Source organism: Pteropus vampyrus, unplaced genomic scaffold, assembly GCF_000151845.1.
Source record: "Pteropus vampyrus isolate Shadow unplaced genomic scaffold, Pvam_2.0 Scaffold74, whole genome shotgun sequence".
Taxonomy (NCBI): Eukaryota; Metazoa; Chordata; class Mammalia; order Chiroptera; family Pteropodidae; genus Pteropus; species Pteropus vampyrus.
In genome coordinates this window covers 3,618,229-3,642,695 of record NW_011888855.1, presented here as the reverse complement: position 1 = coordinate 3,642,695, position 24,467 = coordinate 3,618,229, and the positions used below count along the sequence as shown (strand labels likewise).

Here is a 24,467-nt window from a genome sequence, read left to right as displayed (position 1 = left end):
AATTAACTTGTGGAATACCAGAAGGAGCATAAGCTGTTTCTCCAGAAGTCTTCAGTTTTGTAACTGTAGATAACTTCATTTTAGACAAAAGCTAGTTGAATCAAGAAGTAAGGATAATCCAAGAAAGAATAAATCCAGGTGGATTTATCAGTTTTCAAAGGAGTCATGATCCCCCAGAATCTAAAAACAGTCTAGAGATTGACTGCAGCAAAATTCCTGAGGATATGATTTGTTCTTTTGATCGTCAGAAACAGAAATGTACTTACTCCATGTTGGGAACAAGGAATTATTTAGAGAATAGTTTGTACTAGAATAAGTGTTAAATTTTAGGCAGCTCAAAGGATTTAGTCTCATTTGCCTAATTTCACTAACACAGCACATTCTACATCTGACAGCAAACTATAGTACCAAAAGTTTTTATGACAATCAGAGCCACACAAAGTTCATTTTCTGTTCTTATTTAATTTCTTTTTTATAATAAATTTTCCCATCACTAATTAAGCTAATACGTTTTGCCTTATTACACAAGTAATATGTGACTGTTTTTGAAAAATTAAAAGTTAGTACACAACCCAGTTATTTAACCATTGATGACATTTTCTATATTCTTGGATAAAGCTTTTATCATATAAAAAGATATGTAAGCTTTTTGACTTTTTAAAACTTAAATATATGATATGTCTTGTAATTTTTTAAATCTTGTAAGTGAACATCTTTGAATGTTATTAAATGGATTCATTTTTTACAACACTATTCTTAATAGTGTCATGGTACTCTATTATAATAATTGCTGAAATTTATTTACTCAGTTCCCAGTATTTGGTCATTTATATTTTTATAGCTTTAAATTAAAAAATTACTTTATAAAAAAATAATTAAAAAAAAATAAGGTGCTAAGTGTCTTTGGTTATATATGACCATATCTTTTTTTCTTTAGAAAAGAATCTAAGAAATAGAACTGCTAAATTAAAATAATTATTTTGTTCTTTTCTCCTTGTATGAGTTAGAGTCTATGCATAGTTCGTGTGTGTGCTTTGATGATTTGCTTATTCTAGTTGCAACTTTAGTATGTTTTCTTAAATTTTTTTGGTGTTATGTCACGAAGCTTAGACAGATTCCATATTTTCTCTTGGTAACTGTGGCTAGTGCTTATGAGTCATTTACTTTTAGCCCTCATGTGTCCTGAAAGTTGTCCTCATAGGGATATGCACGTTTCCTGAGTACGCCAGAAAGAGCTGTAGGCCCATTGCTTGGGATTCTTTCTATTTGATAACTTTAAGTGTGGCATTTTTGCATGTAAAGGCTTATATTGGCTAGTTTTAGATGGTTATCCTAATAAGTACTGTCAGGAATTTGGCAGATCATGGAAAGGGAAGAGCTAAGTTGATTCAGTTTAGATAAAACTGATTTATTAACCATGGGACTGGGTTATAGCAAGGTTTTTGATCATGTTCCGACATTTGCTATTTCTTGAAGTAATAGGGTTGTTTTTTTTTCTAAGAGGCATATATTTCAGGCGACTTAGAAAATGCATTATTAAGAGGTTTTCATTTCTAATTAATTGCACCAATTATGTAAAACCTATGCATCTGGCCAAATTCCTGCATATTGGTAGTTGGTCTGGATAAGAACACTTTGTAGCAAAAAATCTTAATTAGTATTAATTGAGAATCCAGTAATTAATTAAGCATCCGGTAGAAAATTAGTTTTATAGCTCCTACAAGGTTCTTTATTTCTTTTGTTCTACTGTCGGAGAAAGATCAGGAGTCATTCCTTTTTTTTAGACAGCAGTGGAAATTTGACATTTTCTTTTTTTCATTTGCAAACCATTATGAACTTTTTCTTGCTAGAGTGCCAAAGATAAAAAATTCTTAAAGATGTCAGAAGATTTTGTTGCTGTTGTTTTATCATAATAGCACACAATCTGCAAGGTTTTGTAAATATTAAAGATTTTTGCATGTGTTTTTATTTTCTAACCAAATGCTCAGAACAGTTGAAAAAGATGGTTTACACTTATGAAATATTTTCATGGTTTTGTATACATTGCTTTGCATAAAGAGGAGAACCATAATCTTAAAGTGAAAATTTTTATTTTAATATAAAAAAGGGTGCCTCTATAAAGTAATTTTTGAAACTCGTTAGGGTATTGTATCAGAGCTTGCAACAAATTTAAACGTCTCCAAATTTCTCAGTGATTTCAGAGATTTGATCTTTGAGGAGGGTATATATGATATTTAGAAACAGCCAAAAAGTGATAGGGAGCAATATTTGATGAGTTGGATAGGTTATTAAAGTGGAAATAGTCTAGTATTTCGATGAGCCATTTATCTTGAATCCTTCCTTCACTAACTGTATGATAGGGACATTTCATTTAAACCCTTTGCGCTTTGGTTGCTTTATATCTAAAAATGAGGATGGTAATAGCAGATCTGCCTCTTTTTTGGTTGCTTTATATCTGAAAATGAGGATGGTAATAGCAGATGATTGCTGACATACTTGGAACATGTGCACATTCACAGTCAGTAATGTCTGTAGGTTCTTCTTCTCAAATGTTTCAAAATGTGTGCCCTCCACTCAGTTTCCCCATGTCATTCCCTTAGTGTCCATTGCCATTCTTTCCAGAACAGTTGTAATAGCAATCTCTCATACTTCCCAGCCAACTTTCATTGTAAAGCAGTGTTTTTTCATTTGGAGAGATTTGGAAATTTTTTAAAAATCGTAGTGTTTCGTAGTCTCTTCCTTAAAAGATACCTACTTGACATTTTGTTTATCTGACTTTAAGATTTGTTTTTCTCTTCTCTCTGGTTTCCCTACTGCTAGCCTTATTCCATACATCTTCCTCTCTATCCCTTTAGTCTATTCATTAGCCTGTTCGTTTTACCTCTTTCAGCCCTAAATGAAGCTATAACAACATCACTTCTTTTAAATTCAGATCTTTTCATGTTTTATAACCATCTATCAGAGGAATTCCAATGGTCTAGCTTCTCAGACCTTCATGGTCTAGACCAGTTCTGTCTAGTAGAACTTTCGGCAATAATGAAATGTTTTATAACCATGCTTTCCAAATTGGCAGTAACTAGCCACACATGGCTGTTGAACACTTCAAATGTGGCTAGTATCACTGAGGATTTTAATTTAAACTTTTAATTTTAAATAATTTACATGAAAGTAACCACATGTGGCCAGTAGCCACCATGTTGGAGAGCATAGGTCTAGACTTTGTCAGCCTCTCCAGCTTTTCTCTTTTTTTCTGCATATTTCCTGCCTTTCAGCCATGCTAAACAAATATGCTAATCCTTAAAGAAATCATGTTTTTAAAATTTTGTTTCAGTTTTATTGAGATATAGTTGACATGTATCATTATATAAGTTTAAAGACTAGAACATGATGATTTGATATACATATACATTACAAAGTGATTACCACAATAAAGTTACTTAACACATCCATCTCGGGACATATTTATACCATTTTTTTTTTTTTTGCTTAGAATGCCCTTTTATTCTTCGTCTTGGCAAAATCCTTATCATCTTCAAGACTCAGTTACACATCATCATGGGAGGATTCCATGACTTTCCCTTGGAGAAGGGTTAGGTACACTTATCTGCATTCTCATAATATCCCATATATATATCTGTGACTATTTATTTCACTACATTGTAGTCGTTTATACAAATGTCTGTCTTCCATCACAATGCCATGCCTTGAAAATGTGAACCATCATCATTATATCCTCAGAGCATTGCCTGTCAAAAGAGAAAAAGAATGCCCGGTCTTATATCAGCTTATGTTCATGTGTCATTTCGGGCAAGTTGTATAACCTTTCTATGTCTGTTTTAATATTTAACCTATAGATTTGTGAAAGGATTAAATGAGAAAAACTATATAAAAGGCTCTGCCTAGTGTTTGGTGCCCTGAAAAACTTTCAGTAATGTCAGCAGCTTCTCTTTCTGTTGTCACTATTGTAAATGCTCAAAAAATATCTTTGCTCCTAATGCTTACAAAATACTTTATTATTTATTCTATACCTGGATATAAGATGTGTTTACCAAAATATGTAACTATATTAAGATAACTGAAAACAAATAAGCTGAAGAATCAGAACAAAGGGAGATTAAAAATAGGAAAAATAAAATCAAGCTGGCTTGAAGTTAGAACAGCCAAACATCAGCCAGTTCCCCCCACCCCCGCTTCAGTTTTTATAGCATAGAATCACAGTAGCTCATTTTGAAGAAGGTAATTTCTTTGCCCAACGTTACAAGATGAAGTAGTTACAAAATGTGTATGAAAGTCTCTGAATGAGTGGCTTTGCCATATACAATGAGTGGCTAGAAGCCAATTAAATGACAGAGTATGACTGGTTTTGGAATTATTGATTTGAAGACCTTTCTGATAGTAGTTAGCAAAGCCAGTAGTTTAACCCAAGTGTCTTAAAGCGTAGATTGCAAAAACAGTCTCCAAGATATGGGAAGAAAATAGTAGAGTTCGTATGTACTGGTACCATTTTAAATTTCTGAGAATTTTTGTGAATAGTATTTGTAATGAACATAAAATATTTTTCCTAGTAATACATGTATTAATTTTAAGTAAATTACAGATGTTAGAAATGTAGCTCAAACTTTTTATTTTAAATGTCCCAGGGCCCTCATGACTCAACCTCCCAAAGGCCCCACCTCCTGACACCGTCACTTTGGAGATTAAAATTTCAACATACAGTTGGGGAGTGGGGGACACAAATATTCAGCCCATAGCAGAGTGCCAGTGAGCAAATAATTCAAATATTCTAGTCAAAATGGAAGAGGTGTAAGCATTGCATCTTCTATCAGAATTTCTAGTTTAGGCTGTATAAGTCATAGTCACTGATTGATGAAGAAAATGTCAACATTGTGAACTTTATTTTGTATTTGTGGACTTGATTGATCCTGATTGTTTTCAATTACATTTCATGTTTGGTAAATACTTGTAGAATGAAAGGATGAGTGAATAAATAATCTTCTGTCACTTCTGTGTATGCGAAGCCTTTATTAATTTTATTTGTATGGAAGACAGTGCTGACCAGATAGCTACTGAGAAATTTGGAGCCTACCTCTGAGAGTCTGCAGCTTTTCAATATTGTTTCCTGTCACCCTGTTTACAACTCAGAGCGCCTGGGCAGGTGTGTTTGTTATGGTTCTTTGTACCTTAAAAACAGAAGAGGACTTTTTTTTTTTTATTCATGAGAGTTTAACATCTAGAATTCTGCTTCTCATTTGTCTTCTGGAAAATAATGGAGAATGTAGATAGGTTCATGTACCTAGTTAGAGGGTCACGAGTCTACAAATGGACAGAGAAAAAGCAAAGGGTTGGTATTGTAATCAAAGTAGGACAGGTGCCTGCCTAGAGCAAAATTTTAAAAAATTGTGAAACAAAATGCTCATTATAGAAATGTAAAAATATATAGAATATTAAGGAAATAAATTTAGTGTAATCCTCAAAACCAGAGATAGATAGTGTTGCTAAAGATTTTTAAATATATATCTTGATTAATTCAGATCTTTTAACTAATTAAGACAGTGCTGAATATTTAGTTATATATCCTGGCTCTCTACTTCTCATGTAATTAAAATTTGCCGAAACATTACTTTTAACAGTAATATTATATTATATGAGTGTAGTTAATATTATATTGTATAAGTATAACAAAGTGTTCTCACACAGCTTCCTGTTTTCTCTGTTCTAACAGAAAACTTGTATGAATAAATTTGTGACTGACTTTTTCCTTAAGATTGATTCAAATGAGTTAAATTACTGGGTTATGGGTATGAACATTATTTTTAAGGCTCTACGTAAGTATTGCCAACTTCTAAGTAGTCATTATTTAAAATTGTCTTTATCATTCACTCTGAATGAACTTCAGGAATATCAGGAGGAGGGCAGTACACGCCCCACTAGCTGTCTGGGGCAGTTCTCCCTCCCTTAAAGGTGACACTGATTCCTTTGGATCTGCCCACTGCCCAGGGAACCTGGATCGGGAAGATTTTTATCATACCTGAAACACTTTACGCAATAATTGCTAAAGAAAGCTTTTTTGAAGACTGTTTGAAGCAACTCTGACACTAATGTATACCAGTGGTCTAAGGTAATGATTTGCGAGACCCATCCACTTGAAAGGGGAGTAACTACTCAGAAATAGCAAACACATTCATGCTGATTGTTATTGCCTTTTAGTTTGATTTGTTATCTGTTCCGCATTTGGCTTTTATACCACTAGAAAATGCAGTATTTAAAATTAGAGAAGTGTTATAAAGGTAATCTCTAATATAATCCAGAATTTACAAATGGAAACAGTATTCTCAATAGTTTAATTTTTTAAGTGAGATTTTTTTTTGTCATGTTGATATATAGCTCTGTTTTAATTATTATATGCATTTTATTTTTGTTAATTGTACTTGAGGTTTGCATTTAATATGTAGCATACTTGACTGATTACTATATATACAAAGTGTTTTCTTGTATTTATGTGTGTTTGAGTGAAAAATGCTTGATACAACTGCACAGTGTAGGGGAAAGTAGAAAAGCATGGTGCTGCCTTTTTATTGTTCCTTCGGTTTCACTGATTCTAATTATAGAAGCTTACATCACCTTAGCTGATGAAGGCTTCCCTCTCCCTCTTTGCTTTGCTTTTTCTTCCTCAGTCACTCCCTAAGGATGGATCATATTTCATAGTGCATATGTGTCCTGCTGGTGGCTTTGACAGGGTTTTCAACAGCATGGTGCTGATCATTTAGTGGATATAGGTGAAAGTGTGCTGAAGCACACTGTTCTTTACAGAAGAATAGGAGGGTGGGTGTTGGTGCACTGGCTTCCCTCCTTCAGAAGGGCTGAGGAATAGATAAGATACAGTTTAAAAGGAGGAATTCCTGAGAGGCACCAGTAATAAGAGTTAACCAGGGTCTGATAACTGCAAAGATTCATTTCACATGTTCAAGTTAACCAAGGTGGGGGAGGTGGAAAGGGGTGGGAAAGCTTGCTATGATCCCTTAAAAGAGCTTGTATGTTACCTCTGACATTATGGTAAAGTGTCATTTATTCATTTTCCAAAAGGATTAAAATATTTTTACTATATAAATCAGTTCATTTAACAGTTTATATTTCAAAGACCAAATACAACTAAAATACAGAAACGAGTGGCTTTATTTTATTTTGTAAAACTGCATAATTTTTCTTTTGTTACTCACCCCCTTTGGTTTGGCTTCTCTAAGTTGTGATTATATTTCACTGTGCAGACGGGGAATAAATGTGACTGTGCTTGAGATCACTACAAACCTGGTTTTTGTTATTGTTGGGTTTTGTTTTTTATAATGTTTAGAATATATATACTCTGATAACTTACCTGTATTCTTGACAACCTTTCCCTCTCCTTTTCAGGGTTGTTACTTACTGAAATAAAATAAATAGTTATTGTTAGTATCTATCAGAACCTCATCTTTGGCTTTCCATACAATATGTTGTCAAATGTTCCTCTGTATTTTTGTTTAGAAATAATTTATACAGTTAACATAAATATTAATTATTAACTATGTAGCATTCACATTTTTAATAAAAATATTTTGTAATAGTTTGAAGCTTTGCAAAGCCAACACGCATTGATTGCTTTATTTTGTAGTATGTGGAAGTTCTTTTTAAAGCTAAAGATTTCATCAGTATGGCTTAGCATCGTGGCATTTTGTATGCAGGGGGAATGTTATCCTGTCTGATGATTCCTAGACAAAGTGTAGATCAGGGAAGGCATTCTCCCTTGCAGCAGTTACTTCATTTGAATTGGTAAGATAATGGAATGAGATCAAGATAAAATTCTAAAAGTAGTGGAAGTGAAAAATTATTCATTCACCTAATCACATATTTTTGGTTATTTGATAAATTAATATTCTCTTCAAATGATGTTTATTTCTTCCTTCAGTAATAAGAGGTTAAGTGATTATTTCTGGAGAAACAATGTGATATATCATCAGAGTAGTAATGGATTCATATGCTAAATATAGAATTTATCCTGTTTCTTTCATGGTATTGTTGCACAGGGAGATTTTACGTTTTAGATTCATCATACAATTGCCTAGAATGGCAGATACTATGAGATGATTGGTAGAACAAGGAAAAGGATTATGTCATCCTCACTTACAGGCCAAAATGAAGAGAGTTCCTTTATTGAGTTGGTGTTTACTACTAGTTGTAACATATGGCATTAGTGGATTACATTTCACGAATAGGTCTACAGCTTGTTAGCGCAGCTAAGGGATGGCTGTCTCTCCCTTGCTCAGCTTGAGGTCCTTCTTTGTGTGCTATCAATATGATTTATGAGAAGGGAGAAAGGTACCCATTAGGATTTTGCTTTTTTATTTGGTTGTAACTTACTCTGTTGTTATTACATATGAATATAATTAATGTCTGGCATTGAAACTGAAATGTTTTTTAGTCATATTACTAATATTTATGTGCAAAATGCTTGTCTCTTTAGAAGTTTATCTTTAGGAAATGATTGACTTCATTACATACAAAGTGCCTACTATCATTTTCTTATTTTAAAAAATTAGTGGTTAAAATTATATTTTAGTTAATTTATTCTTGAATTCTTAATGTCTTGTTGAAATTCCAACCCATTGTAGTTTATTAAGTTGAAAAAAATACATTGGTGCTTGAAAATCAACCTGTATTTTCCATGTTTTTTACATTTAGAAAACTGGAGTCATGCTTATTTGTATTTATGAGATTTAATTTTAAATAAAAATGCAAGTTTTATGTATTCTTTTAAAATTTTTGCAGAACAAATAGTTCTTAAGTTTTATGGAGATCTTAATTCATTAATGATCACATATTATAAAAGCATGACTTGTCTGTTCAGAATAATACCACGTTTCACTAAGTAAATTCTAGTCTGATAAGTAGCAGCATAGCTCAGATTGGCATCAGTGTTGTTCAAAAAGTGACTCATGCTTTGCCCAAGGATATTGAAGAACTTTTTTTCCCCCAATGACAAGATGTTTCTTTTTATGTCAGTGGAATCCTTTGTAATAATACCTGTCTTTCAGGTAATAATTTCTCTTATGTTGAAAGCTTCTTCCCCTCAAAATAGTGTCAGGTGAATAAAGCATAATAGTTCTCTTACTTTAATATGTTCATTGATTTTTATTTTCATAATTTTGTGCTTTGAGGCGTACTAACTGTATTTTATCATTGGAAACTGTGACTGACTTTGGTCATTGGGAGGCAGCATTACAACTTTAAGTGCAAACTATGGTAGTAGCTGCAGTAGATGCCTTGTGGCAGAAGCATAAAGGATAAGGGTGAGCACTAGAGGAATTGTGTTTTCAGATTGGAGAGGGTGTGGCAAAATTTAAGGTTTTTTCCTGTAATTTTTATAGAAAAATGAGATTTTCTTTTAGTCTAAGCTCAATTTGGAGGCAGGCTTTAACATTTTCTTCTAATTCCTTCTGAGTTTTACTGGCTTCTGGTCTCTTTCTAGGAATTGAGCATTGGGCTGTGTCAAAGTACCACATTGCATAGATTATTCTTCCTCAGAAGACGTGCTGCATGCTGCAAGTGGGCTGTTGTGCCTCTTACTTTTTTTTTTTTTTCAGCTTTCCTTTGCAAATCAAAATTCTGTTGTTCCCTTTTGAGCTTACTGTTCACATACAAATCTTAATACCAGATTTGATATTTTTAATGTTAATTTAAAGTGGTCCTGAAAGTTATACCTTTCAGAACAGCTATTTGTTAAATAGGAAGTTTTACAAGCAGGAACCCTTGAATTAGTAGTCGGGAATGTATATATGTGACATCTGAGAACTAGGCTGCAGTATGTGTGTTTGCGATACAAGAGAATCTTCCCAGAGCTAATTGTTTTCTCTTGGGAAGGCAATACTGTTTTAAATTTGAATAATAATATTAGGAAATATGGCTTCCTACATAAAGCTATGTATCAATGCATAGCATTAAAAATTAAAATGGATTTTTTAAACTGAAATAGGTGCTTAAGCCAATATTTTCTTCTAGAATTTAGCTTGTTGACACGTCTCACAGAAGGGTGTGTGCGTGTGCGTGTGTGTGTGTGTGTGTGTGTGTGTGTGTGTGTGTGTTTTAATAAATTGCTCTTTGGGCTACATCTGCAGATAGAGTAGACAATTGATCTAATGCAGTTTCTGAAGGCTTTCTATACAGGTGATGTCATCCTTTTAGCTCTATTCTCCTCCCACTCTCTTTCCTTCTTATTAGATATTTCATCTTACTGCAGAGCATAGAATCAATAGGAGCTTCTCCTTAGGGAGCTGCTGTGAAACAGGCAAGGACAGTAGGAATTAAGACACTAACATATAGTCTTGCTTTAGCAGAATATGTAGTGTTTTTGTACTATATTGTATGTAAATTTTCAGCCAGAAAGCCAGACTTAAATCAGCAATACTGCCTTAGTGATGCATTAGAACAAGAAGCAATACTGCCGAGCTGAAAACAGTTCATGTGAAAAGAGAAATTTTTAATTTTGGAGATTCTCAGGCATGCTGCAGGATAAAACCTGTTAGAGCATATGTCTTCTGCCATTCGCTCAACGGTTGATTTTTTTTTTTTTTTTTTTAAACCTCTGGTGGTTACGAATATAAAGAAGAAACTTTCATCTTAAGGATACAGTGTTCTGATTTGCTTCTGATGCAGAAGAATTACTGCAGTGCTTGCTTTACAGAATGAAATAAGTTGAAGAAAAGACAAAGCTGTGTTACAGAGAGGAAAGGTTTCTCAGAATCCAGGATTTGGTGCATGTTGCCTTATTTGTATTGACACATTATTATCTGTTGTGTTACTACTGTGTATGTCTATGCCAGGTGCCTGAGGAAGCATGTGTATGTCTGTATGTTCTGAGCCAGAAATATAAACATCTTGATTTACTGTGATTTGCTTGTTAAAAGTGAACATTTTGATGAAAACTGTTGCAGTTATCTGTAAGCTACTGTAAGCTCCTGATTTCAGTTTGAAGGGGATTTGGAGAAGCTGTCTTGATATTTATAACACTGAAAATGGTGTATGATTTGTAAAAAGAAACTTAACAGAATTTGTCAACACACTCATCGGTGTGGCTCTGGTTTGAAAAGGAAACTACCCTTTCCAGCCCAGGAAATGGCTTTTCTTGTTCGCTGTTATGCCAATTGTCTTCAGCCATGGGCCTCCAAAGTAAGTAACTATTGTTATTTTCTTTGAGATTGCTATTATCTAGTTACTAAATTTAAGTTCTATTTGGAACTATAAATGAGCTTTATTGTACTGTTATATTTTCTAAACTTTAAGTAGTACAAAACAATCTGAAAAGCCCAATCTCATGGCCATTTTTTTCAATTAAAGGAATCTCTAAAATATTTAGTGTACCTCTAAGAGGATTTGAAAAATACCTTCTTAATAGTCTGTAGACTTAAAATGCAATGCATCTGACATACACTGTCTTAAGACTGAATCATCATTTGGGTGATTGGCTATTGCTGTACTTTTCTTTAATCATACTCGAATGTACTCTTGAATGTATTGCCTCATTTCCTTAAATGGTTAATGTATTTAGCTCTGTTATTCTAATTTCTAGTTTATATTATACAACACTTTTCACTGATATAGTGTTATCAAATGAATTATTGAATCGTATTATTTTACGGAAACTGGGTCCTAATTCTTAAGCAGTAAAATAATACGGAGAAAATACTCATGAAAGGTAATCATACGAAAATATTTTAATAATGTTCTTAAGTACTTTCAAAGTAGTGAGTGAACCATTACTAGCTTGAGACTGTTTAAAGATCATATATTACACTTGTCATTTTAAAGCAAACGTATTAACTCAGAAAAAACAAAATGCTATACAACAGGACAGGCTAGGTTTTAGGAAAACATACAGTATAATTTAATAAATCGTATTGTTCATGGTAGCCCTTTAAGTTGATCTGAATTTGATGCCACTCAAGATTTCTTTCCTATTCTGTAAATTTCAAAGCAAACAGAAGTATGATTTTTTTAAATTTTGTTTTATAAAACGAAATGTTTGAGTAAGCACTTTAATTGTAAGTAACATTGACTATTAAGATTTCTGTATAGTTTTCTTGAATAGAGACAAGCACAATAGAGGCATTTCTTAGGATGGTCTGAAATCATGTCTTTGTTTAAAGGTTGTCCTCTTGATGGTGACTAAGGGAGAAATACTATGATAGCATCATGGTATATGTTTTATCCCAAAGATAGCTCTTTGCATATCTTTCTTAAAGGCAGCTTTTAGAAGGACATTTAAGTTAACTGCCCATTTGGCAAACAGCTGGTTGAAATGTAAAGAGATGGAAAGAAGCCTAGGTACATACTTCATTTCTACTATTATCTGGTAAGGCTTGGATGGCCTCTTTAGTACAGATGCCACCTGTAGGGCCCACACAGATGCTTGATAGTGGCTCTACTGAGGTATAAAATGACATGAAAAGGGAAATGGATGAGACCAGATGGAAAATCTTTAAAGAAAATTAAGAATGAGATATATGGCTTGTTTTCAGAATACCAACAAAAAGCCCTTGGGGGTACTGGTAACCAACTTTTGATTTAAGATTTAACAAGTACACAAGAGCCAAAGAGGATTTGAAAGATCAGATTCTAAGATTTCATTAAAAGCCAGCAAATATTATCTGATCAGGATTCTGTGATTGATACTTTACTGTGTAAATTAAGTATTTAAAATAGAGTACATGTCTTCTTCCCTCTCACCCATCTCTCATGTTCCTATTGATAGAATTTTAACTCTGGATAGTGATTAAACACATTAAACTTGTGATTAATTTTTCATACTTGCTACTTTTATTTTCCAGTACATTTTTATTGATTTTATCAATTCATGTATTTTTCCCATGTTACTACTTGAATTTCATTACTTCTGAATTCATTTATTTTCTTGGTAAAATAAGTGGTGCTAGCAGCAAGAGTCTGGAACTTTAAGACCTTGTATGTTCAAAATGCTTTACTTTGTATTAACCCTTAAAATAATTGTTTATTGGTATGTAAAATAATAAATCTGAAGCCTCTTCCCTTAAGCACTTTGAGAAGGTTAATGTACTGTCTTCTGGCATCCACCATCAGTGATGAGAAGTCTGGGTTTCTTATAATTCTTGTTCCTTTGTTAAGTAATCTGTTTTTCTTATTAGTAGTTAGCTGTGTTTTGCTTTGTTTCTGCTTTATTTTTTATCCTTTATGCTATGAAGTTTTACTATGGATTGTCTAATTTTCATTTTATTTTGTGTCCCTTTCTTGGCACTTAAGAAGTCTCTTAAGCCAAAGATTCCCATTTATCTTCAGATGTGGGAAATTTATTTTTTTGAAAACTCTTTTATCATTCCAGGTGTTAGGACTCTTGATCTGTCCATAATGTCTCTAAACATTTTTATATTTTGTTTTCACTCTCTGCATTTCCAGTTTGATCTTCTGGCTCACTAATTTATTCTCCATCTGTGACAAATTGTTATTCTGCTATTCATCTTTTAAATTCTAAATTTAATCATTGCATTTCTGAAATCTGTTCAGTGATGCATTTTCATAATCACCCTTGTTTAATAATTTGTTTTTATTTTATGGATGCCTTTTTTTCCTTATTGTCTTATTAGCTCTTCAAGTTTAAATTCTTCTCTTAGTTGAGTGTTTTTGAGTTTCTTTCAAGGGGTTGACTTTCCTCTGGTGATTCTTAGTTGAGAGCTTACCTTCCTGGTCTGTTAAAGTCACTTGCTTGAAGAGATTGTTTACTGGTATGAAGGTGGTATTACCACTTTGGCTTCTATTTTCCTTCTTTAGGCACTCCTTCAATCACTGGTCTAGAAAATGCTTCCATTCTCATTTTTACACACAGATAAATCTACAAGTCATTTCTTGGCCCTTATCTTTACCTTTCTCCAGCATTTGACACAGGTGGTTGTTCCCTCTTCCTTGGCAGACTTTCTTCAGAATCAGTCTTCACTATTACTTACTAGACAGTGTATGATCTCTTCTTCCTTTATCTTCTGCTACATTCTTCCTTGTTCACTCTAGCCTCTCTGATTTCATTCCTTGTCCTCAAACTGGCTAGGCACTCCTCTACTGATTTCCTCTTTCCTCAGTAAGTCTATCTGCACTTTTAATAAACTTACTCTTAAATGAAAATATTGATTGAAAGCTGCTCTGTGGTTTTAAAGATACTAAAGTGGAGAGAAATACATGTCTTAGAATTTTAAAACTTTAATATTTGTTGAGTTGTTTAACAGTGTCCCCCCAACCCTCATCTTTTAGTAAAAGTAATAAGTTTCACTCATATGTGGGATGTAAAACAGAAAGCAACAAATGACCAAGACAAGCAAACAATAACTCATAGACACAGACAATAGTTCAGTGGCTACTGGAGGAGAGGAGGAGATAGGTAAGGGTAAAGGGGATCAATATGTGGTGACGGAAGATCTGACTGTGGATGGTGAACACAGTGCAGTATACAGATGACGTATTATTGAATTATACACTTGAAAGCTATATAACTTTATTAAGCAATGTCACCCTAATAAATTGAACAAAACAAAAAAAAATGTAATGAGTTAGGAATACATATTTCCCCTATAGTTTAACATGCCTCGGGCACAGTACTGGTGTATACCCAAGGTTACTTTGATTAGATATAGCTATTTCCTCTAGAGTTTTTGAGCAATTTTTGACTGTCTCCATAAAACAGGCTCCAGACTACTTTTTAGGTTTTAGAATCTACTTTTAGTGCTCGCTTGCATGCTCATTCTCTTCTCTCTCTCACTGTCAGCTGACACTTCTATGATAATGTCACTCCGTCTGGTTCTAGAAGCTCTTTTATAATTATGGTGGCTTGCTTTTAATTCCATAAGGCCTCTGTCTTCTTGTGCCTTGACTAAAGTTTCCTGTTCCTCATATGTATAATTTTCTTGCATTTCACCTTCTATGTTTCCAGAATAATCTTTTTAAAAATCAAAATCTCTTCCAGCCATTTTCTTGCTTAAAACTCTTTGGTAGCTTTTTTCTAGTACAAGAGATCTAAGCACCCGAGAGTGGTACATCTGGCCTTTCATCTCCTGTATCTTCCTGTATACATCCCTCTCTGAACTATGCTGGTTTGCTTACTGTTTCCTGAATGCTCATTCAAGTCTCTGGCCTAATATATTGTTCAACAGAAATATAATGTGAACCACATGCAATTTTAAACCTTCTGGTAGCCACATTAAAAAAAAAAAATTAGGATGAAATTAATGTAATAATATATCTAGTAAGTTTTTTTAACAAGTAATAAAAATGTAGTAATTATTGAGTTTTTTTAACTAAATTATAATTTGTATTTTATAAATACAACTTGTCTCAATTTGACTAGCTGCACTTCAAGTGCTCAATAGCTGTGTGTAACTAGGACTACCGAATTGGACACTGCAGTTCTGGGTGTCTATCAGTCCTGTTCAGTACACTTAGTCTTGATTGTCCCCAGGACTCATTGCAAACCACTCTCCCTGCTCTCTACCCTCAGTGAGAATGAGGTCTTTCTAAGTTGCATTTGTTATTTTAGTATTTTACTTGTCTTTTTTGATCTCCCAACTTTATGACTTTCTATCATTGTTATTATGACTAGTATCAGATATACACTACGTGCTCCTTGTCCAGTAAATGGTTAATTAGACCGGCATGTTTGTTAGTAAATGGTTAATTAGACCGGCATGTTTGTTAAAAAGCAAGTGCTAACAATGCAGCTTGGAATTTAACAGTGGATCTTTGAGGAATGCTGTTTTGTTGGGGAACTGCAATTATAAAACATTTTTAGGGTTAAACATAAATGTTATTTCATACTTAGAGAACCCTTTGAATGCCCGTCTCTTAAATGAACTAACGCTTGGGTATGATTTGTAAGAGGCAAAAAGTTTCAGATTATACAGTTTCTTATTAAAGGGTTCATTTTTCTGTTATCATTCTAAGTTGTGGAGGGTTTATTCTTGAAGGGTAAGTTTTTAAACATGAAGTGGAATCTTCACCTACAGCATCTGGTATTCCTAGGTGGTCTCCCATCCAAGTACTAACCAGGCCTGACCCTGCTTAGCTTCTGAGATCAGACAAGTACTAACCAGGCCCAACCCTGCTTAGCTTCTGAGATCAGAGGAGATTGAGCACATTCAAGGTGGCATGGCTGTAGGAGATTTTTTTCTTTGTTTCTGAACTATAGAAATGAAATGGGAGGAAGATATTTGAGCTGAGATATACTCCCGTCAGTGTTTCTTTGTTACTGTAATCAGTTATTGTAAACAGTTGTAGTAAGCTCATTGATTTTCTGCTGTCTTTTTTAATACACATAATAGAGCTATAAAATGGCTTCTGAGATGGCTTTAGCTTATTCCACAGGTTTTGATATATAGCATTTTAATTTTTATTGTTTAAAGATTTTCTAATTTCAAACATTATGAAATATGTCCCCTTTTGTCTCTACTAATTCTTCTGCCTCACAGTCTACTTTATCTAACATTAATATAACTATATAAACTTTGTTTTGGTTTGTGTTTTCATGGAACATATTTTTTTCATCCTTTCATTATTTAATATTTCCCTCTTTTTAAGTTGGTAGTTACCCACTTTTTTTTTTAACTGGAGATTACAGCAATGCATTCTTCACCTATCAGGTCTCTTGCTGCTGTTTCATGGAGAGTGCAAAGAATTTAGATCACTTTAATAACTTCATTTACCCTTCTCCATACTTATATTGTTTTATAATGTATTTTAGTTTCATATATACTTTAAACTTCATGGGACATTAATTTTATGGTTTTATATGTCAGTATTCATGTAGATTTACTCACACATTTCCTTTTTGCATTGGTTTTCCTTTTACCTGCATCTAGAAACTTCCATGTGGAATTATTTCTTTCTTCCAGTGAATCTCCTTCATTGTAAGTCTGCTGGGGCATGTTTCGTTTTTATTTCTCTGAAAATGCCTTTACCCTTTTCAAGAACTATTTTTGCTAGGTATAGAATTCTGGCTTTTGGAGTTATCACTCCATTGTCTTCAGACTTCCCTATTTATGTCAGAATGTCAGGCATCAGTTTAATTTTGCTCTTGTCAAAGTAATCTTTTTTCCTGACTGCTTTAAGACTCTTTGTCTTTTTTTTTTTTTTCCTCAAGTCTTACCCTGCTTTGCACAGCTGTGGTTTTGTTTTTGTTTATCTTACTGATAATCTTTAAAGCTGCTTGTTCTATGACTTTGTATCTTTTGTCAGTTTTTGAAATGCTCAGCCATCATCTACTATGTCTTAAATACTCCGTTTTTTCAGTGACTCTGGTTATTCAGGTGTTACCTTCTCACTGTATCTCCTGTGGTTCCTGTCCTTTCTCACCTAGCTTTGTTCTTTCTATTCTCCATGCTTCATTCTGGATATTTTTTCCAACCAACCTTTACTTTTCTGATTTTCGTACTAGATCTGTCAAATCTGTTATTGAGTTCATATGTTGACTTTTTTTATTTCCATAATTTCATTTTTCAATTGTAGACTTTTTATTTTATATTTATTAGTTTTCTTTCTTTGCTACAATTTTTAGTCTTGCCTCAGTGAATCTATGTAACATGGACTGCTAAACTGGACCAAATATGGCCAATGAGCTGCATGACCTGTAAGCAAAGAATGATTTTTACACTTTTAAAAGGTGGTTTTATAAAAAAAAAAAAAAAGCCAAAGAAAAGTATACCACAGAGACTGTGTGTGGCTTGCAAAAAGTTAACGTATGTAATCTTTGGTTCTTTAAAGCAGGGGTCCCCAGTCCCCGGCCACAGACCAGTTCTGATCCGTGGCCTGTTAGGAACTGGGCCTCACAGCAGGAAATGAGCGACACTCATCACAGCCGCTCCCCAGCAATAGCATCACCACCTCAGCTCCACCTCAGATCATCATCAGGAATTAGATTCTCATAGGAGCACCGGTCCTGGTGCCAAAAAGATTGGGGACCACTGCTTTAAAGAAAATGTTTGCCAATCCCTGGCGTATATTAAATACAGTTTTTTTTTTTTTTAATCTGCATCTGATAGCTCCATTATTTGAAAGTTCTTCATTGGTTCCTAGAGTTTATTACTTCTCCTAGTTTTCATCAGTGCCATTCTGTCTCGTAATATGTGCCTGGTTTTATTTGAGCAATGGATGTTGTGTATGCAAAATTGTTTAAATAATTTGAGGCCTAGGATGATTTTTCTGATGATTTTTTTTTCACTAGTAATTCTGTATAACCTTCATCCAACATCAGTTGAAATGATTCTAAAATGGGTGACATTTCACTTTGGGATCACACTTCACTCGCAGAGTGTAATGCATTCTTCAGGATCTCAATTCAAAGTGTGACCTTTCTTTGTTAGGGTTTGGAATATAGCTTTTGTCTTTTTGACCAATGTCTATCAGAAGTCCTTCTCAGTCTATTGGCATCCTCTTTAGGAGTAATAAAATACTGTCAGAAGAAAAGCAACCTCAAAAACCAGATCATATGTGTGTGTTCCATTTTTTTTTTTCTGTTTATCTTGGTTATAAAATTCATCTGGATTGCAACCCACCATTATCACTGGGGAAAGTTCTTAATGTAGTTTCTTCGAGTGTAGTTTTTATGATTATAGTGACTCCTCTTCAGATAACATAATTTAGATTTGGCCATTTTCTCTTTGAGAGTATGGTTTCTACTATTATGTGTGTTTCATTAGTTTTCCTATATTAAAGCAATGGAAACACCCTCTTTTAAAAAGTAAATAGATTTCTCTTGATGGTCCTGAATAGCTGAGAAATTATTTGTAAAATATATCACCATGCCATCTATGTAAAGCTTTTTTTTTTCAGTACTGTGGAGCACAATTGTTTATTTTTATCTTAACTCCTATAGCATTCACTTTGTGAGTTTATTTTTATGGTATGAAATAATATTGTACAACCTGCATCCCTGATAAAATGTGGCCATATTGAAGACGAGGCGGCAGAATCATTTCCTTCTGTGTGTTTCATCCCCGCACCTAGCACAGACATTCGTTAAATCATGTGATTACTAACAAATTTGTTAGGGACCAACTACAAACTAATACAGTATTAAGTGAAAAGAGGCTTAGTAAGTTTTTGGAATATTAAATGCAGTCAGCTGTTACTATTCTTAAGTCTTGCTGCAAGGTGCTGTACTTTAATCCAAGGTATTGTTGTTTTATTCTGGTGTTAGTGACCATTTTGTATTAGCGGTGTGTGTGCATAAACATATATGTTTGTGTGTAATAACATTCTTACCGTTTACAGTGGAAGTAGCTGATAATGTTTATCTGGGAAAAATAGGGGCCAAGTTTTTCCTCTGAAATGCCATTACTAATGGTAATCTGTTTTGAAAACTGTTTGCTGTGCTTCCACTGTAGGCTTGCCTAATAGTGTCAGAGTACTAATTTGGTTCTTATAATTTCCTAAGAAAGAGTTTTCCTAAGAACAGAGAATTTAGGTTAGAAATGAGGTTGCACAGTAATGTACATAAAACAAAAATTTGTTGCAGAAGTTAGAGTATATCAAAAACTCTAATAAAAGTGAAAATTAATATTTAGAATATCTTAAATTATTTTTCTTCTTCAGCTTCCAGCCGATCTTACGAAGATGCATATCACAGACAACCCTCATCCACAGGTGACTCATGTTTCTTCTAGTCAGTCTGGCTGTAGCATTGCCAGTGACTCTGGGAGCAGCAGTTTATCTGATATCTATCAGGTAAATGCCCTAGGAGTTTATGTGTTGTACATCTGGTTTTTTTCTGTCAAGTATCTTCTGCTTGTTCCTTAGGTGACCATGTGCCTTTAAGTAGGGTGTGAAATGCAAGTATAATGTCTTTGGGAAAATATGCTTTATTTATTGTTCCAAATATGTAAGCCTAATTAAGAGGTTATCTATCTTTTGAGAGTGTTTAAATATGGCACAACCGTGTGTGGATATAGTGTTCTTTTTAATTTCTTTTATCCAGGTGATTTCATATTAATAGGTAATGCTTATTTTGGTAAAAAAAAAAAAAATAGTTCTTGAAACAACTGAACTTAAACTTACAAAAAGGCCAATTTTTATTATGACCAAATTAGTCTTCTATAAGTCAAGTCATGAAGAAAATTAGAGTTGCTTTTATATTGTAAAGACTCTATTAAATTTTCTAGTAGCCACATTAAAAAGTAAAAGGAAATAGGTAAAATCTTAATAATATATTTTATTTAGCACAATGTATCCACATATGGTTTCAATATGTAATCAGTTTTTAAAAATTATGAATGAGTTACTTTATTTTTTCATACGAAGTCTTCAAAAGCCAGAGTTTATTATAAACCTGGAGCACATCTCTGTTCAGACTAGCCACATCCCAGGTGCCCAACAGCCACATGTCATTAGTGGCTATTATATAGTACTAATCTTTTGAGATAGAATTATTGTTACCTGAGAAAAACATTTTAGATTGCGCTTCTACTGAGTTACCCAGATTAAGATATTTTAAGAAAATCAGCATTCCTCTGTTAAGGGAAGTTTGTAGGCAGATGCAAGATGGAAAAATGCCTCCATATTTGGTTTATGTGTGTCTTGTCTCCATAAAAGTTATTGCTCGGGCCATCAACATCTTTTTGGCATTTTATAGTAGGCAGAACAAGGAATCCTCCATGTTCACCATTTTATAGTAGACAGAACAGGAAACTTTTAAAAAGTAAAGTTATAAACAGTGTAGTGGTTCAGGGGCCACCTACTGTGTTTGTGTATTTCTTGGGCTCTGTGCTTTCTGCTCCTCCAAAGGAAGTATCTTAGTAAGAGTTGTGGCCCACCTAAACGACAAAGTAGAGCTATGGCTTCTCTTGACTCTATTTTTTCTAGAGAACCTTGAGGAAGATTGACCCTGGATTAATGAAGTTCAGGGATGTGATTGTAGATTTCTTTAAAATAAGTAGGAATGTCTGGACCTTGCTAGGAGGAACTGTACAGCAGAGGTTTGGTGTTGACAACTACAGATAACCTAGTCTCACTGGTATATCCATTTCTTAGCCACATGTGGTCACCTTCCTGGAGCAAGGAACAGAGCCCTAGATGGTTGTGAGAGAAGGGACAAGAGAATAGTGCACAGATTGATTCAAGGTCATTTGGAAAAGCCAGTGCTTTACTATGAACTAGAAGATGGCCTGCACACAGTGGGGTTCTGTATCTTTGGCAAGATCCTGGAGGAGATTGTGGAGCATTGCACTTTAGTGCTTATAGGATGTTCACCTACTGGCTGGCCTACTTGAGGCTGAGGCTGGGGCTAGAGTACACCTACTGGTGTGGTTGTAGGTCTTCTGCTATAAGACCATGGCTTTGGTAATGGTTGCCTTGCTCCAACCTTCCATAAGTTTTCTGTCCTCAGAAGCACTCTCTACAGCTCATTCTGGCTTTTAAGAGATTCATTTTAAGATTGAATAAACTGTAGGCAGGTATCCTTGCCAGCTGTCCTGCATGTCAAAGAAGCATCTCCATTACAGAGTGAAGAAGACACCTTTTCATACCCAGAAACGTGAAAGTTACTGTTGGCTCACATCCCTTGATCATCACATTCAACCAAATCATATCAATTCTGCTTCCCGCATCTTTAACGTGTTTGTGTATGTGTATATATATATATATGTTTAGTGTTAACTGAGATAATTTACATATAATAAAATTCATAGCATAGCTGATAAAAAGACATAGCACATTTCCATCACCTCTGAAAGTACTTTATGCCCTTTCATAGTCAGTCCCTTTTCCTGAGTCTTAGTCCCTGGCAGCCACCAAGCTGTTTTCTGCCCTTATAGTTTTGCATTTTTGCGAAGGTCATATGAATTGAATCATAGTTAAATGATGACTCAGTGAAACTTATAAAATAACCAATAAGATAAAAGTAAGTTCTAATGAGTTTAGAGAGAATGGACAGATAAAAGGAGCAGAAATAATGAAATTCTAGAACTAAAACAGGAATTCAGAAATTTAAGGGAGAAAAAAATCATGATATTAAAGTCAAATATGCATATATGAAGATAAGATCTTTTAAGAGTGGCCAAAACAGGTAAAAATTTCAAAATTGGACTTTAGTTAAGCTTAGGGTAATAGCCAAAGGATAGAAACAGTATAAAGGTTAAAACAAACCAATAAAGATTAAAAACAGAAGGAAAAGAAATCAGAACCTTTAAATAAATATATGTTCATACATACTTATATATATTTAGTATTTGTATGCATGTAATAAAATTCTGAATTCAAATGGACCAAATGGTATCAGTGTTTTTCTACGAATGGTAGGTTTGCGGATAGTTTTTATTATGTTCTTTAGCCTTTTAGTTTTTCTCAGTGAGCATTTATATTTCTACATTTAACAAATTTTAAAGTGGATGTAAATAGAGTATACGGTTAAAAATAAAAGTTGAATAAATTGTGGGAAAAGATTAAAGGAATAAATAATAGAGATTAAAAGGAATAAGAACACAATAGATTGATATAATATATCTTCCAAATGCAAAATTTCTAGATGACAATTAAAAAAACGTGAATAGGGAAAATAACATTTTGTTATAGTCAAATTGTGTATATGCAGTCAGATTCTCTGGACTAAAAGGGAAATAAAAGAGCTTAGAGCACCTGTAAAGCTATGAATACACCCTTCGGTTACAGGTGTACGTTCCCATTGTATATACCTTGGCCAGTGACAGTTGAAGTTTGTCTGGTTATCCAAGTCTTGGCATTTGGGAGATTTTAAAAGTGAACACCTAACCCAGTCACAGCTTGTAATAGTATAAGCAAAGCCTTGTGAAATCATGCAAGTATTTTTAATTTGGGAGGAAGAGAGAAGAGAGTCATCCTAACAGCATTTCTTAACAGGAAAATTGTTTACACCATTTTATATGGCCATACGTGTGGCTGTGCTCCTGTACAGTTCCTTCTGAGAATTTTCATGTCTTCTGGTTTAAAAATAAAAGCCCTTGGCTTTCAAAGTAATTTCAAAATAAAGCAGTTACCATGGTCTGGGAGAAAACACAAGTAATGGTTTCAAGTGTAAATATGTTTTTAATCCGATTAGCTTAACATTTAGCTAAAAGTATGCATTAAGATCCTAGAATGTTCTTGGATAGAATATTTTATGTATCCTCAAAGTCTACTTGAGAGAAGTAATAGTACTTCTTTCTAGGACCTTTTCTGTTTATTTCAGTCTTTTCCAGGGGCTGGAACGTTGTGAACTTTGATTCTTGAGTTAAAGCACTTGTCTTTCCTTTAATTTCCAGTCCTGTGCCACATAACAATGTTTCGGTCAGTGGTGGACCACTGATTCAACGGTGGCCCCATAAGATTTTAATGGATTATAAGCAAAAAAGCTTATTTGCGATGTTGAAAAGCTGGACTCAGTTAAGATGTTGAATTTATTGCTAGCTCTGGGTGGTTTAAGGAGACTCAGCATACTGGTCATCCACCCTGTGCCCACCCAGAGTTGGCTGAGGGCTGGAGTTGGCCAGGGTGAAAGGGGTCAGGCCTGGGGAGGAGGGCAGCCCTACAGCCTGCCCCTCCCCGCCTCACACACACATTCCTGTGCACACACTCACCGCTTGTCCCTCCTGCTCCCGTCCCTTCCTCTCTCTTTCCCTCCCCTCTCCTGTCTGTTATTTCCCTTCTCAAGCTTTATATCCTGGATCTCTTTCCATCTCCGTTGCCTGTCTCTCCCATTCTCCCTCTTCTCTCTTTCCTTTCCTTCCTCCCTCCCTTCTCCTGATGACTACTCTCTCTCCAATGGTGCTTCCGTCCACAGCCCTCCCCTAACGCGTGACTATACTTTTAAGTAACCTGAGGCACACATTCATCCGCCACCTATTTTTTTTTAGCTTCTTTGTGGGAACTAAACGTGTTCCTAAAAATCCCGGCTCTCCAGTTCCTACCTCTGGCCATGCGATTCCTTAATTCAGAGCTCTCCTGCCAACCTCTCCAGAATCCTGGCACCACGTTTCCACTGGGGTTTTCTTCTGACACCTCGACTGGCTCTTCCCTACCACATTTTCTTCATTGGTCTTTAATGTTTCTGCTAAGAATATCATCTGTGTCCTAGTCAAAATCTGTTATCTTTGACGACTTTTTTTTTAACTCCCACTGAAATAATTGCAAAAACAATTACAACGTTACTCCTCTACTTAAAAAGCTTCAATGCTTCACCATTTACCTCATTTACACTCTTTATTTTAAATTTATATTCAAATACCAAGCCTTTCCTTCCTAACCACAATTTGCAAATCTGGTTTTATAGCCTACTATTCTCTGTTTACACATTGTAGATTCTGGTCCATGACTGATACATATGGCTGTTCCCTGAACGTTTTTGCCTTGTCCTAGCTCTGTGTTTGGTAATGTTGTTCTGCCTGCAGCTCCACCTAGATGACGTTTTTGTATTGTGTCTCATATCT

At 34.4% G+C, this 24,467-nt stretch overlaps 1 protein-coding gene across 7 annotated transcripts in view; it reads left to right on the top strand.

Moving 5' to 3' along the window:
• Positions 1 to 24,467, top strand: part of RAPGEF6 (Rap guanine nucleotide exchange factor 6) — a 151,799-nt gene that overhangs the window by 54,221 nt on the left and 73,111 nt on the right. For 6 of the 7 annotated variants that reach the window (XM_011362260.2, XM_011362261.2, XM_011362259.2 and 3 more), the window contains exon 7: positions 19,627 to 19,758. The exons of the other annotated variant lie outside the window; for it this stretch is intronic. In XM_011362260.2, coding sequence (XP_011360562.1) covers positions 19,627 to 19,758 — 132 coding nt within the window. The remainder of the gene's footprint in view (positions 1 to 19,626; positions 19,759 to 24,467) is intronic. 7 annotated transcript variants of the gene reach the window in all.